This window comes from Natrix helvetica (assembly GCF_964273705.1).
Source record: "Natrix helvetica genome assembly, chromosome: 1".
Lineage (NCBI taxonomy): Eukaryota > Metazoa > Chordata > Lepidosauria > Squamata > Natricidae > Natrix > Natrix helvetica.
In genome coordinates, this window is record NC_138548.1 from 268,379,407 (window position 1) to 268,396,315 (window position 16,909).

The 16,909-nt window shown below is 35.4% G+C and overlaps 2 protein-coding genes across 4 annotated transcripts in view; one reads left to right on the plus strand and one right to left on the minus strand.

Moving 5' to 3' along the window:
* FBXO38 (F-box protein 38) overlaps positions 1–4,688 on the plus strand; it is a 27,612-nt gene extending 22,924 nt beyond the window's left edge. For all 3 annotated transcript variants that reach the window (XM_081935497.1, XM_081935495.1, XM_081935496.1), the window contains 5 exons: positions 358–524; positions 939–1,084; positions 1,954–2,057; positions 2,689–2,802; positions 4,033–4,688. In XM_081935497.1, coding sequence (XP_081791623.1) covers positions 358–524; positions 939–1,084; positions 1,954–2,057; positions 2,689–2,802; positions 4,033–4,211 — 710 coding nt within the window. In that variant the 3' untranslated portion in view covers positions 4,212–4,688. The remainder of the gene's footprint in view (positions 1–357; positions 525–938; positions 1,085–1,953; positions 2,058–2,688; positions 2,803–4,032) is intronic.
* HTR4 (5-hydroxytryptamine receptor 4) overlaps positions 4,550–16,909 on the minus strand; it is a 249,538-nt gene continuing 237,178 nt past the window's right edge. The window contains exon 8 of the mRNA XM_081935524.1: positions 4,550–7,047. Within this exon, the coding sequence (XP_081791650.1) occupies positions 7,035–7,047 (13 nt within the window). The 3' untranslated portion in view covers positions 4,550–7,034. The remainder of the gene's footprint in view (positions 7,048–16,909) is intronic.

The following is a 16,909-nucleotide window of genomic DNA, read 5'->3' on the forward strand; positions in this document are numbered from 1 at the left end:
CCATGAACGGGTATCTGCTTCTCTAATTATTTGGTTAGACCATTATGGACTAAATGCATTTAAAATGTCGCACATTACCTCTATTCGTAGTTAAATCAATAAGGCTCGTGGATGTAGAGATTTAAAACATTCATACCTTTGTTTTGGCCCCAATGACTCTTCTAGGTTGGTGAATCCAACTGTTGCCTTTTCAAAGCAACATCATGCAAATTAAGCTAACTGTCCTTGCTAAACTGTTTCATAAAGATGACATTAGCAACCTGAAATTAGTTTCTTCATGTCGCGTCACACAGCTGTAATATTAAATGACTAATTTTTTTATGTATAATTGTTTACTTGGTTGCTTTTCCCCTTTAGCCACCAGGTGTCGTGTTCTTAAGCACTTAAAAGTAGAGAATGCACCTATTGTCAATCGTTTCGATTATGCTCAGTGCAAGAAATTAAACATGGATCAGGTCCTAGATCAGATACTCAGGATGCCTCCAGAAAGAAACCGGATTATTTATCTTCGTCCAATGCAACAGGTATGTAGCTAGCTTCCATTTAAGCAAACGAGTTTGTGTATTGTTCTATATTCTGCTATTTTTTCTTTTTAGCATGAGACTACTAGCATAAAGTGACTTTAATGGAATATTTTAATTGATTTTTTATTCATCTCATCTTTGTTGCACTGTTATATCAGTACTTCCTGGGTAAATTACCCAAAATGGCCACATGTCCTTTAAATAAATGTTGTTTCTCACTTCTATAAACAGGGGTAATGACACATAAATCTATTGCTCATCACAACAGGGACAATTAAATTATGCCATGTTTAGTAAAATAGATTCAGAAATCTTCAAAAGTATTCTTATGGTAAACATTACTGAAATTAACTGTCTGCAGAAATGTATTTTGCTATTTTCTGTTGTTACAAGCATGTTGTTCCCCATTTACAGGTTGACACTCTGACTCTTGAGCAAAAAATATTTAGTGGTCCTTATCCGTATCATATCTCTGTCATTCATGAATTCAGTAATCCTCCAAATGTTCGCAATAAAGTCCGGATTCGCAGCTGGATGGACACAATAGCAAATATCAATCAGTAAGTCAGCTAACCATGTGCTCTTTAATGCCAAACATTTATGTTTGTGTTTCTGTTTGTGAGTATACGCGTTCCTCAGAATTGAATTGGACAGAAGACTTCCAGCTTCAAGATGATGGCATTGATTTTTTTTCAAATAAAACAGTTGGTCTGATTTGGCTCAGGTAGAAGAAGCCTGAATTATTATATTAATGGCAGTCTTTTAAGTCAGATATCTTTTGAAAGATTCTGTTCTTTTGGAATTTTGGAAAGAATAGTAGTGGTAGTATTATTATTTAAACTTGTATGCTTCCCAAGTTGCAATGACTCTGAACACCTTACAACCTTACAATCAAAGAAATTACAATCAAATCAATAAAACATAAAAGTTAAATATAAAATGTGCCCTGCATGATGAAATGAGGGATCTGACACTTCCTTGCCAAAGCCCAGGATGAAGAGCCAATAGATACATATATTCACACATACATATATAGTTTCTGTGTGTTTGTGACTGAATAGATAACTATATTAATAATTATTTCAGCTTATATTTTACACATCGAGTAAGGTTAAATCACACTCTAGCACAGCTGTACTTGTTACTTTATTAGCTGTAAGAGTAATCCACAAATTGATTCCCTTATGTGTTCTACAATTACCTTGAATATTTACTTAAGTAATGATGGATCTAAATTGAATAAGTAGATAAAATGAATGGGAGTTGAAGACCAACAACTACCAACAAATAAAGGAGGCTGGGAATGATGAGTTAGATACATCTATAAAGTGTCAGTTTGGGAAAGTCCTGTTTGTATTTTCAATGTCTTAGGTTGTTTTTGATAACTATCTCATTTATTTTGATATGTTTTCTTCATTTGGTTCTTCAGAGAGCTTATTAAATATGAATTCTTTCCTGAAGCCACACGAACAGAAGACGATCTAAAAAAATATACAAGATATCCCTGGGGAAGAGATATTTACACTCTAGAAGGTATTACAAAGAATTTGAAAGCAGTTATAAAAATTTCTTAAGAAAAGATTCTCAAATTATAGCCTATATGTTAGACAACAAAAAATAGCTCATTCTGGCTTTAGAATTTTTTAAAAAATTATAAATTACATTTTAAATTTAAATTACATTTATATGTAAATATTTAAATATAAATTATATTTAAAAATAATTTATTTTTCATGATGAAAATGTGAAATGTCTGCAGGAAGAAAAATTTCAGTTGACATATGGATGATATGCATATGGTATTAAAAACATGTTGATATCCTTAGTTTAGTACAGTTCAGCAAAGCAAAATGACAGCATAGGAGAGGAACAATTTCCTCCCAGTGGCAGACTTCTCTGTGTTAAAAGTGACATGTGCCACAAGCACACATAATGTAAAGGGCATGGAATGTATATGTAGGCCATATTTCACCTATAAATGTGTCATATACAAAAGAGGTGCAACTAGTACGTCTCTTCATCCTATTGTGTATAACTTGCAAATTACCAAATCTGTCTTATGAATGCTGCTCCAACAAGTGCCCAAGACAGTTGTAGGCAAAGCAAACTTATTTCAATTGAAAAAAGAAGTTCAGAGACCTATTTTCTGGCTGTTAAACTGTAGGTGTTGTGGATGGAGCTCCCTATTCAATGATAACTGATTTTCCATGGTTGAGGTCCCTGAGGACAGCTGATCCTAATGGCTATGCAAGATATGATTTTGAAGATGATGAAAGGAGTAAGTAAACATTTGAGTGCCCTGTGTTTACCAGGGAACCTGAAGCGTTATACAGTTATGTAGTTTCGTTTTAAACAAAAGTGTAATATAGTTACAGTGTTACAGGGAATATCTTTACCTGTGTATTTCTTATTCATGTATTCATGTAATTGTTTTAAGTACTTCCATAGCAGTAACAGAGTTTGAAGTGTTCCCTTAGGCTATGGAGTCTCTCTATTTCAATATATAGATCAAAGCATCCATATCCACAGTAGATTATTGTCTAAACTTGGCTTGAGCACAGCCCGGGAAAGGTTCTCATCACTTATCTGGTAAATGACTCCATAGTGAATTGCACTTAGGGCATTTTGCCTGCAGGAACTGCCTTTCTGTAATTTATATCCATTATTCTATAACCTGACTTCTGGAATGTTAGAAGATATTTTCCATTATCAAATCAGCAAGCTTATTTGTGAAGGAATTGATAGGACATGTGTCCATGTTGTAGAATGCTATCCTTGCTAGCTATTCACTAGCTGACTTTAAAGTATCAGTTAAAGCAAATTTTGGAATAGCAGTTCCAGTCTGCTGTTATAGTTATGTGTGTTGCCCTGCTTGCCTGTTGTGGTATCAGCTAACCTTCCTAAAGAAGCCAAACCTGGCTGCAGCAATTTATGGCTTTAGATGAATTTGGGTAATTTATATAGGAATGTTTGTAGCTAGTGCAATATGAAGTCCAGAATATGAAGATTTTTAGTTTTGGATAAAGAACACATTTGTTTTTGAATTCTGCATAATATCCTAGTTTTTTTCTTTTAGTTTTCTAAATCAGTTATGGTATGTGTAAGTTTTTTCCCTGTAGCAATATGTCAATTATGGATCTCCCCCCCCCCCCCATGGTTAATTGAGAAAGGAATGTAGAGTACTAAAGTGTAGGAAGGCATTCTAGACTGTACTTGTATCTTTTCAAATTCTATAGAGGTATATATGAAAATATTTTATAAGACATATTGGCTTCAAGTGGCATTGAAGCCCAACAAGAAAGGAAAAGATCTAATCAAGCTGGGCTTTAAAAGGACATTTATACAACTCATAATTCAAATCATAATGTTATTAATTTTTCAATGGGAAGCTATTTTTGTATGATACATTGTTACATATGGATGTGTATGCCTGATGTAGCATTTATTATGTCATTCTAGTGACAATTGCATTTGCTTCCATTCTCTTTTTCTTTGCATCTAAAATTAGCTACTATTTATGCTCCCCGGAGAAAAGGACAACTGTCAGCAGATATCTGCATGGAAACGATAGGTGAAGAGATCTCTGAACTCCGTCAGATGAAGAAAGGAGTATTCCAGAGGGTAGTTGCTATCTTCATCCATTACTGTGATGTTAATGGAGAGCCAGTAGAGGACGATTACATCTGAATGCATCCAGCTGCAAGCTCTCTCGGGCTTTCCTATGTTTTGACTGGTATTGCCAGCACAGAAACCAGATGGATTTCACCCACTGCTATAGAGCACTGAGAAATATTTGAATGTGTGCGGTTCACGATTACCCCAACATCTATTGGAACGCTAGTAAATGTATCAGGAGAAGTTGCAGTGAATGCTGAGGACCCTACATAAAAGAAATCCTCATGATGTTGACTTTATTTCATATGTTTATATTATGAGATTTAATTCAAATTTTATTTTAATGAAGGCAATTAATTACGGCAAGGTAAAACATTTGAATTTCTTAGCTCATATAATTCATAGCACTATTATTATTTTTTTGGTTTGCCAGAAGTAAAACCGTACATATGCTGTGTTCAGGAGCCACAAGAGTCTTTTAATCTGTGCCTTCCCCTCTTGCCCCCTTACGCATCTAAGAGTCCATTCTGAGTAAATCTGTTGAACAGCCTTTGAGTCTTGTGCATTTTTCAAGGGAAAGCAAAATTGGAAGACCTTAAACCAGTGACAAATGGCAGAGGTGGAAAGAGCAGCCATGCAAATGATATGCAGAAAGCTATCCCAGAAACAAAATTAAAATCAGCTTGAGTGTTCAAATGAAAGCACAAGCGGGATAGAAAGTTCAAGGCAAATAAAAGCAATAAACTAATAAATGAATTTCCTCTGTTGCAGTTTTCTTCTTCATTACGTATTACTTTCAGGAGAGATGCAAGTACATTCTTTTTTTTTAGAACAAACTAGTCCACTTACAAAGTTTTCTATGTATGGCTGCTCCTGTTACTTTTGCCTGAATTCTGTGATGCTACTTTATATCTATTTGATTGGATTTATCCAAAACATGTTTCATGAGTTCATTTGGTTTCATAATTCTTTTCAACATCTTCTGACGGACTGAAAAGTCTCAAAAAATAATATCTTGTGTCATAACTTGTATGTTTATAACTAGTATCATAGAAGTGAGCTAAACCAGATAATATTGCCAGTAGTTATTGTCCTGTCAGGATACTTAATTCATCTAAAGTTTATAGTATTTTACTATATAATAAGCAGATTAATATTTTGTTGAATTTGTTATGTTAATAGATGCGACATTTATTTCTATTCTAAGAACAGTCAAAAAGAATTGCATTTCAGTTCCATTGTTTATTTGCTGTGTTGTGAACAGGGTGTTGTGAACTCTGAAAATGACAACATATTCCTTCCTTCTCTGGATGGCTTTGAGATAGCTAAATTAGTTGCATAATTTGGCATTTCAAAAACAAGATTACCAGTTTTCTCGAGTAATATATTGACACTGAAAGTTAAATAATCATGGTTCAAATAAAACACTCATTGCTTAATAGCAGTTAGATATAAATAGGTTTCCTGCTCAGCAAGTGGAAATGTATGGTGATTGGTGTCCAATCGTGTTTTTCTATTATGTATGTCTCTAGAGAGCTTATCTCTCTGCTTTTTCATGCTGGTCTGAAGCAATAATTATACTTTTTGCATTCATTAGTGCCACTGAGAAGAGGGGTGTGAAAGGCAAGAATAAAAAGCATAGTCAAGGATTTATGTTCTATATTAGTACAGAACTAAGCCCCGTGATAAAGTTGGCTTCGTTTTCTTTGTATTTTTTTAATTGTATAAACAATAGGAATTTGTATGTATATTTCTCTGTGGTTGAGTTCTGTTCGATGTGAGTGTCGGTGTTTGCACAAGGGCGTATACATATATTGTTGTCATCTGACTTCCATTTTGCTTTTTATAAGAGCAATTAAAAGAGCATTGAAGTTTAACTTTTCAATGGTAAACTTTGAAAGACTGAAGTAACCATTTCAAACTATAAAATCGTTGGTATTTCCCAAGTTCATCGTTGATATATTTACATTTCTATTATTGCATTAGCAAGTGTTCATCCTTTGTGTAAATACATTAGCTTTAGTAATAGAACAGAGGAAATGTCCTCAAGCCCAGCCAACCACAGATGTTTTAATAATGATATTTATTTTTAAAAAGGATAATTGTCACTTATAAAGTCTTTTGCTTATCGGAACTCCTCAGCCTTCAAATGTTCAGATGTTCCTCAAAAGTTCTACTGGCACACTTGTTAACTGATTATTTCTTCTTCCTCCTCCTCATCTCTATTTGTTTGAAATAAATATGATTGGAAGTGGAGTAAGCAAATAGAGAAACATTTCAGGCTATAAAGAAATTCAGGACACCCCATAAAAACATAGAATATCTTAAAAAAAACATGTAAAAGTTGTTATAACCACATTATGAAATGAATGATACTCTCAATTTTTTAGTTGCAATTTAAGATACCAACCTGCCCCATTAAATTGCACTACAACAGAAAAATGGATACACATATGGGTGATAAAGTTGTCAAAGTATCTGCAATTCTAATACAAAGATACCTCAGTCTTGCACTTCATGTCAAATATGTCAACCAAGGAAGGTAAGGCTGTTTGAAAAGTAGTTGTATCTTTTCCTTAAGCTAACTTTTACATTGTGAAATGTCCCAACTTAATTTGAAAAAGATGGAAACATTTCTAAGGGCAAGTAATGTAACACAATTTTATTTTAAATGCTCAAATGTTTATCAAGAAAAAGAACTGTAAAAGTATACAGAATCAGGTCACATGGCATCTAGAGTGCCAAATGTTTTAAAAATTGCCTCTTTTCAGGAACAGATGTGTTAAACAACTTTTTTTAGTTTATTACCAAAGCTGAAAGTCTTTGTAGTTGACAGTTGTTCCTTGATGATTCTATACACAATATCTCCCAGTTAAAATGTTGCTTTGCCAGCTCTCAGGCGAGGAACCTGAAGGAACAGATGGAGCAGATTTAATATTAGAAAGCAAATATTTGTATATTTCCATGTAAGAGGTAGCTTGTTAGGACAAATCACTCCAAATCATACCACCCATTTAATGGACAGGAATAGAGAACAGCTGATAAAGCAGTTGCAGAAGACTATTAGTAGCCTAGAAGAACTTGGAGAATAGCCAACAAAATGTTTCAAGATGAAATTTGCAAATGAATTAGGACAAAAGATAATTTTTTAAAAAAATGAAATCAGCTTATGGCTCTTTTTCAGTTCAGCAGAGGAATGTCTTGAAGTAATATGAAGATCAACAGATCCCGATTTCCTAGAATACAGTTGGATGTACTGCAAAAGCAATGATCTTTGGATTTTGACATTATTAATAATTTTGATTATGTAAAACTTTTTGAAAATGGCTTGTATCATTTAACAATTATAAAAAAAGCTGAGAAACATTACGGATCACGTATGGGATCAGACATTGCTGTTTTTTGATTCTGCTGTTATTGCTGGTGGTTTTAGAATTGACACTTATCAGAATGTTGAAACACTATTTGCTTCAACAGCGATCACTCTTCACTTGATGCTTTAACATTTCTTCATTTTATTGATCCAAGAAAATTAATGGGAGGATTAAATATGATCCTTCTTAAACAGGTCTCGAAGAGAATCTAAAGACTTTTTAATTATAACAATAAAAATTAATACAGCCCAAAACTTAAAAGAAAAAGAAGACGCTGAAAAGGAAAGAACATAAATAAAAGAAAAATATATAAAGATGTCACTTCCAACCTTCTTCACATGTATAAACAAATTTAATAACACTTCACCCTCTATAAGATTAAACACATCTCCCTTCATCCCGTATCCCATCTTTTATCTATAACCATGATGGCAAACCTATGGCACGCGTGCCAGAAGTGGCACGCAGAGCCATTTTTCCTGGCACGTGGAGCCATCACCAGTTGCTCTTTCGGGTTCGGGCGCAGCAGCCAGCTGGTCTTTACGTGCATTGGTGTGCCAGAAAACAGAAGAGCCGCCCGGTGCACATACGCATGCCAGGAAAATGATCTTGTTTTCAGTGTGCACATGCACGTTGGCCGTTTGGTGATCTGGTTCCTGGCGCACATGCGCACGCAAAAAACACCAACAGGAAGAGCAAGGGCCGCGCGTGCCAAAAGACGTGGAGAGGGGATCCCGGCCGTCACTTAGAGCAGAGCTGTGGTTGGGGTTTCCCTCCCTCCCCACCCAAGTGGGCGTGGCCCTCGCCCTCCAGCCCATGGCTCATCTGCAGTCCGAAGGACTTGGCCAGCTCGGGCACCTCAGAAAAGCAGCGACAGTGGCAGCCACAAGGGGAAGGGCAGGAGCGGCCAGCCGGCCCCTGCAGCCACTCCCACACCAGCCAGAAGCGGCACTGTCATAGCTGCCAGGGACAAGGGGGCGGTGGCAAGGACAGGCAAGGGCTTCCCTCCCTCACCACCCAAGTGGGCTTCTTGCACGGCTCCAGACTGCGGCTCTGATGAGGATCTGCGGTCTGGAGTGCTGCCACTTCCAGCGGGATATATTTCTGCCAGGCCCTCGGCAGCGTCTTTATGCAGGTAGCCCGCCAGCAGCTCCTCCAGCGTCCCGGCTGGAAGCAGCAGTGCAACAGTCGCCATTACCAGGGCGAAGGGGTGGCAGTGATGAGAACAGGTGACCGCCACCCCTTTCTCCCTTTCCCAACAGCGGCTGTTGCGCTTCCGCTTCCAGCTGGGATGCTGGCGGAGGAACTGCTGGTGGGGAGGCGATCTAACCGCATAAAGACGCCGCCAAGGGCGATGTGACTGTGTTGGTGCCCCGTATTACCATATTTGGTGGACTTGTAGAAAAGTTAAAGCATTTTGGATAAAAATATGGTGGGTTATTCAAAATATTTTGAAAAAGAGGATTAAGTTCACACCCCAGTTCTTTTTGTTAGATATAGTTTCAGATTGTACTGTTATAGAGACTAATTTGATTTTGAACCTAACGATGGCAGCAAGATTGTTGGTGGTGCAATATTGGAAGAAGGAAGAGCTGCCCACTATCCAAGAATGGACGTTAAAAGTAGTAAACTTAGCAGAGATGGCCAAAATCTCAGCGTATCTGAAGGACCATTCAGATGAGAAGTACAAGCTGGACTGGAGAAGATGGATTGACTATATTCAAAACAAATACTGGACTAAAAAAATTCAGTTAGTTTATGAATGAAGGCATAAGGAATGCTACAATTTATTCAAAGCTAGTTTAATAAAGGGGGAGTTAAAAGCACAAGAATAGTAACATGTTAAAATTAGTTAGCTTATGTTAGCGCATGGTTGTTAAATGTTTATACCCTGTATTTTGCTCTGGGAGGTCAGGGGGAGGGAGGGAGGGAAGAGGGGCAGGGATGGGGGAAGAGGGAAGGATAAGGGGGGTAATAATTGTAAAACTTATTAAAAAATTTAAGAATAATAAAAAAAAAGATGCCGCCAAGGGCCTGGCAGAATATATCCCGCTGGACACGGCAGCACTCCAGACCGCGGATCCTCATCAGAGCCGCAGGCTGGAGCCGTGCAAGAAGCCCGCTTGGGTGGGGAGGGAAGGAAGCCATTGAAAAGTTAGATACCATTGTAAAGAAGACTGGGAGTATAGAAAGAAGAATTGAGACAATAGAGCAACGAACTGAAAGCAAAGAACAAAAAACAGCTAAAACAGAAGGAAAAATAGAAGATATGCAAAATTGGATGATGAAATACGAGGACAGAATCCAAAAAATTGAAGAAAAAGTTCAACAAGAAGAGAAGAAGTTTGAGGAGTTTGACAGCAGATTGAGTGACGTGGAAAGGAAGACTAGTGGAATATTACAATGGGAGATGGATAGGTCTTAATTTTTCTTAAAATTTCAAAACATAGAAGAAGAAAGAGGAGAGGACCTAGTACAAATAATATCCAAAATTTTGATAAATGTATTAGAGATATCCCAAGAGAAGATGATGGATAGCATAGATGAAGCGTTGTGAGTATATACAAGATATGCAATGAGAAATCCTCTTCCAAGGGAAGTCCATGTAAGATTTACTAAGAAAGCAACTAAATTACAAATATTACAGAAAATGAGCAATAGAAAATTAGAATATAAAGGTAAGGAGATTGTAGTTCTGAAACAAATTCTGAGAAGAGTGAGAGAGAAGAGAGGAGAATATCAATTTTTGACCAAGGTTCTGATTAAAAAAGGTGTTAATTATAGATGGCTCATACCGGAAGGTCTATTATTTGTATGGCAAGGACAAAGATACAGAATAGACACAATTGATAATGCAGAAGCTTTCTATGCAGAACATTTTAGAGAAATGGCTGAGAAAACAGGAAAAGAAGAACTATTGGTACAATTACTGGAGGCACCCATAATTGAAACTGAAAAAAATAGAAGGTGCTGTAGGCGGAATTGATAAAGAAGAAGGCATGGTGGGTGGAGTAAATCTCAGAGAACAACAAGAACCCAGATCAACTACAGCTATAAATCCTGTATATAAAGTATAAACATGGAGGAAAGAAAAATGGTCACAATCAATATAAATGGACTTAACTCAGCAATTAAAAGAAGGAAAATATTTCATAAATTAGAAAAGCTAAAATTTGACATAATTTGCCTACAAGAAGTGCATATTCAAACAAGATATGAATATTTATTAGCACAACCAAAGCTTGGAAAAATGTTTAGTACACTGGCGAACTGTAAGAAAAGAGGAGTGATTTTCTATATTAAAGATAATATTCCAGTGAAATTAATTTATACAGATGAAGAGGGAAGAATCTTGATGGTGGAAATTATGGATAATATTAAAAAATACTTTTAATTGCAATTTATGCTCCTAATGAAAAACAAGATGAATTTTACAAAAAACTCGACAAAAAAAATTCTGATTTGGACTATGCTGATATTTGTATGATGGGAGACTTCAATGGCATTGTAAACCAGAACATGGACTACAAAACACACAAAACAACAAAGTTAAATAGAAATTGCTTCCAAAATCCTTTTTCAGGATGATAGATGAAACAAATTTAAAAGATATTTGGAGAGAAAGAAATCCTACAGAAGAACAATATACTTTTTATTCAAATAGACATTCATCATTTTCCAGAATTGATATGATATGGGCCTCAACGGAACTGATTTGTAATGTACAAGAAATTGAGATTGAAACAAGAACCTGGGCGGATCATAATCCAATTATAATCAAATGGAAGGGCCAAAGGACAAGATCTAGATGGACATTACATAATACCATATTGAAAGAGAAAGAGAAAGAACTGGTCTTTTTCTTTTAAAAAAAATAGAAAAGAAGATACATCAATGCAGAATCTTTGGGATACAATGAAGGCTGTTATTAGAGGTCTAATAATAGATTACATAAGGAAGAGAAATTTAAAGAAAAAACAAACAAACAAAGCTCTAGAGAACGATTATAAAATACTTGAAAAAGATTTACAGAGATATCCACACAAAAAAGATGTTAAAATAAAAATGGATACAATTAAACATAAAATAGATCTACTGGAAAAAGAAGAATTGGCACAAAAATTAAAGGCACCAAACAGAACTACTTTGAAAATGCAAATAAGCCAGGCAGATGGTTGGCATATAAACTGAAAAAACAGAGAGAAGCAAAGAAAATATTGCAGCTAAGAGATGACCAAGGACAAATTCAGTATGGAAATGCTGAGAAGAAGAAAATTATACAAGATTAAACTGTATGAACAAGAGAAAATAGAAGAGGGAGGAGTCAAAAAATATTTACAGGATGCTAATCTTCCCCAGATACCAGATGAAACCAGAACAATGTTGGAAGGTAAAATAACGATGATGGAGCTAATGGAAGCACTTAAGAAACAAAATAATGGAAAGGCCCCGGGACTGGATGGATTACTAGTGGAATTCTACAAAACATTTGAAGAATCCTTGTCTCTCCCACTTTTAGAAGTTATGAATGAAGTGATGTCTGAAAGTAGAATACCTAAATCATGGTCAGAAGCATACATTGCATTGCTACCCAAAGAGGAGACTGATTTAACCCAAACCAAAAAATATAGACCAATCTCTTTATCAAATTCAGATTATAAGTTATTTGCATCTATATTAGCAGAGAGACTTAAAAAGTACCTAAATAGTTTTATCCACTCTGATCAAAATGGCTTTTTACCAAAGAGACAAATTAAAGACAATATGAGAATGATTTTGAATACTTTGGAATATTATGAGGCCCATCCCGAAAAACAAATGGCTTTGATGTTTCTTGATGCACAGATGAATTTTGGTAAGAAATTTATTCAAACTATACAAATGGTATATCATAAACAAACAGCAAAGACAATGGTAAATGGAGAACTGACAGACTCTATTGAAATAAAGAAAGGTTTGAGACAAGGTTGCCCACTATCACCATTACTATTTGTCTTAACATTAGAAGTCTTAAACAGAAAGATTAGAAAAGAAGAAGAAATAAAAGGCATGAAAATTAAAAAAGAAGAATATAAGCTCAAGCGCTTGCAGATGATTTGGTTTTTATCCTTGATGATTCACTAGAGACAGCACCCAAATTGTTAAAAAGAATAGAGGAGTACAGAAAAGTAGCAGGCTTGAAAATAAACAAAGACAAAACAAAGATTTTGACAAAGAACATACCATTAAGACAAAAGGAAGAGTTGGCAGAAGTTTTGCAGATTCAAGTCACAAACAAGGTTAAATACTTGGGGATATATCTATCAGCTAGATGCAGTACTCTTAAGGAGGACTTAAGGAGGACAATTATACTAGACTAAAGCAACAAATTGCGACTGACTTGATGAAACGTCCATCGCCCTCAGGGACCGGAAGTGATATGAAAATGTTCATTTTAATTGTAGAATTTCTTCCTATGATTGATAGTTGTAAATGGGAAAATTTACAACTATCAATCATAGGAAGAAATTCTACAATTAAAATGAACATTTTCATATCACTTCCGGTCCCTGAGGGCGATGGACGTTTCATCTGCCACTTGTCTTCTCAGTGGGCTCCGTTAGGAGCACAGGAGACCTTGGAGGGGACTCCTGCCGTAGGGGCGGCTTGTTGGAACCCCCCCCAACTCGGTGGCAGCCGGTGGGGGGTTTTCCAGCTTCGCCCTAGGAGCCGGGGAGCAGAAGGGGGGGCATACTTGCCTCTTCACCTAATGGGTCCCAGAGGAAACAAGTTATTCAAAGGAAGTGTGGCTGAAATGTTGGCTGTGGAGGATCCTTCCTAATCTCTTCAATTACTGGTAATGGATAAGCAGCAGGCTATCGTAAATTTTTATTCAATCTCTTTGGGGATTATTGTTACAGGAAATCAGAATCTCACTGTGTTTTAATTGTTTGAGAATTTCATTTTCTCTCTTTTTTATTGTCTTCCTGATTACATGTAGTGTAAAATTGACAACTGGTCCTTGATCATAAATAAAATGTGTGTGTATCTGTGTTCATGCCTTTGTATCATTTACCTATATCACACTTTGCAAAGATCAGCAGCTAGAATTTTTTCTAATGGGGGAAAATACAATTTATAAGTGTAAATTATGATTTTCAATCAAAGATGAGGCTATTTTCTCAGTTAGGAAAGTCTGAGGGAGGCACTAATATTTACATACAGGTACTCCTCAATTTACAACCACAATTTGCTCAGAATTTGAGTTGTAAATCCAGCATGTGATATGATGCAATTTTACAATCTTGTTTACAATGGGAATAAAGCAAGTCATTGTGGTTATTAAGAGAATCCAGCAGATAAAAAACAGTATTTTACAGGCCATAAAGTATCCTTTCTGTGGCCATCGTAACTTTGAATGTTGTTAACTAGTCATTAAGTGAGAACTGCCTGAAGTTCGTGATACAGGTAGTCCTCGTACAACCATAATTAAGCCCAAAATTTATGTTTCTAAGTGAGAAATTTGTTAAGTGAGTTTGGCTCCATTTTACGACTTCTCTTGCCACATTTGTTAAGTGAATCACTGTAGTTAAATTAGTAATAAGGTTGTTAAGTTTCCCCATTTGACTTTTTTAGTATCTTTCAAACTTTGAATCGTTACTAATTGAGCTGTTGTAAGTCATGGACAACCTGTAGTTTCTCAAACCTGAAACTAAGTTATAACAAAAGCAGCAATACATTTTTTCCCCTGTATCATAATAATACACGCTAGACTTGTTTTCCTACTAGAGCAGTAGCTAATGGAATTTTTATGTCCCCTGCAACTTTTATAATTTGGGAGCAGAGAAGTCTATCAATGGTATGAATGAGCTAATTTTGAGAGGAATTTTTATGAACTCTAACTTGTGTATATCTTCTTTGTTTTCACATATTGTGTTCCAAAACATTTCCAGATACTTCTTACTCTTCAAGATTCATGTATGTATGGCTGTATAAAAGCTCCCTTTTTTACATCTGTGTAAGCCCTATTCAAGGTAGAATCGGGGCGACTGGATGGAACTGAGTGCTTACTGACCAGATGCCCTTCTTGACGCTCACATGGAGTTTGCAGCAGATATTTTTTCTTTATGCCTTAGGAGAGAAACATCCGCTTCTAGCTAGGACTGAACTCTCAACCCTCTTAGTGGGAGGTGAGCATCTTCACCACTAGGCCACCATGCCACTCTCTTGTGTATGTACAGCTGTATGTGTCCCTGAAACTATTTAGATTTGTGATGCAATTTGTAGAGTTAATCCAAAGGTGGCTCTTGTACAGGCATCTTTCAGAAATATTAATTGCATGTAGAAGCAATAAAATAAAGAATTAAGCCAACCAAGATCAGTGCAAATCTGGTATGTACAGTTTGCAATCGGATAGTAAGCAGGCATTATCCAAAAACAAACAAACAAACCATGACTACTGATCAGGAATCTTAATTTGGTATCCATGGAAGACAATTTTCCTGTGGGCATTCTGATCCTGGTTCAAGTAGTTTGAATTTAAGCTTATTAATAAAATAGTAATTAAAACAACACGCCACATTGATGAGGTTGCTTTGAAACCAGACTCTTGATAAACTATACTGATTTGAACTGTCAGATATTAAGAGCTGGTAATTGATACAGTTCTCATCCATTGCAAAATGGATTTCTGACTATGAGTTCTATTTTTTGGTAAAAGAACAGGGTATAAAATCAATATTAAAATAGAGTGTATTATAAGGTATTACCTGGGGATACTTTCTTGAGGATATGTTTGCAAATCTTTTTCATTAATTATATTTTCATCTTTATAGTTTTTTATGTTTGCTGTAAGAATATAGAAGTTAGCAGATATATGGTTACATTTTTAATAAATATAACTGATAAACTGTTCTTCCCCCTGCCTGTCAATTCACAATCTACTCAGGATTTATTTCTTTAAAGTCAAATATTGGAGATTTTCCTCAGAATAAATCTTCAGTACTAGACAGCTATTTTTGTAGTTAAGTAAGTCAAATTGCTTATATGGTATAAATTGAATCATAATTGGAAGCGGCTGCTTTGGTCTCTGATTCAGTGCAAGAATTCAGATTAACTGCTAAATTACGTCACTGTCTAGTTTCTGATTGATCTGTTTCAAAGCTTTTTCTAACATTTAGTTTGAATCTGCTTTCTGTAACTTATTATTCCATATCCTATTGTGTAAGATGATGAAAGACAGGTCTTAATCATACCTTCTATGTGGCATCTGAAATATTTAAAGTGCTGTGATATTTCCTGTTCAGTCTTCCCAAGGCTTGAACGGTTTCTGACATTCTGATTATCCTTGCTACCATTCTATAAACCTTGCAATTTTGCCTGAATTCCTCTTAAAGAGTTGATCCAGAGAAAGACATAGTATTTGTGATGGACTCTGACCAATACAGAACAACGTGGCAGTTAAATTTCATGATATAAAATCAATGCTTTTGAAAACGGATCCTATTTTTTAAGATATGTGACACTGCAGTTTCATACTCATATTTACATCTGCAAGATTTTGCTAAAACAATGTGATTAATAATACATTATAATAATATTTCATATATGTATGTTTCCCATTCTGTATCCATGCATGTGATATTTTCCATAAATGAAGACATTTGCATTTCTTTCTATTAAAGCTGATTCTACTGTCTTCAGATCATTTTTAAAATAACTGAATAATTATGAATTTTATCTCCTTAGCACAGGATGTAAGCTAGCCCACCAAATTTATTGATTATGCCTTCTCCTAAATATCTAGTCAAGCTCTAATCATATCAAATTAAATTTTTCTCTTATTAAACCATGTCCTTTTACCTCGCCTTGAAAACAATTGATAAAATTGTCTAGATTACACTTTATCAAGTGTGAGAAAACAACTGATTGAACCTGGAGTCTTCTCCCTCCCTATGTTAACCATTTCAGATGGGGTGCTAAAGACCACCTAACAGTCTCTTGATGTTAAAAGACCAACCTAGACTTTATTTTAGGTATTCTTGTGTTCGGGATATTCCATATTTCATGGATGCTTTTTTCCAGTCTAACTAATGAACTCTATAAATCATTCCAATAATTTGAAATATCAATCACATAATTTTATTATTAAAGTGATTAAGATTCTCTTATCTAAGATGCTTTAAATAACTTTGTTCTTTGCTTTTCACATATTAAATTCCCACATCAGAAAACTATAGAATCAAACCTAGAAACAATTCAGCCACTAGATGTAGCTGTTTTACAGATCTAAAAGGTCTAAAAATAAAGTCACTTACCTGCCTAACAGTCTTGCTCATCTGTATAGCAACTCCATTTTTTAAAACAATATAAAAGCCACAATATTTGTCAAAGTATTATTTTATCACCTGAATGCTA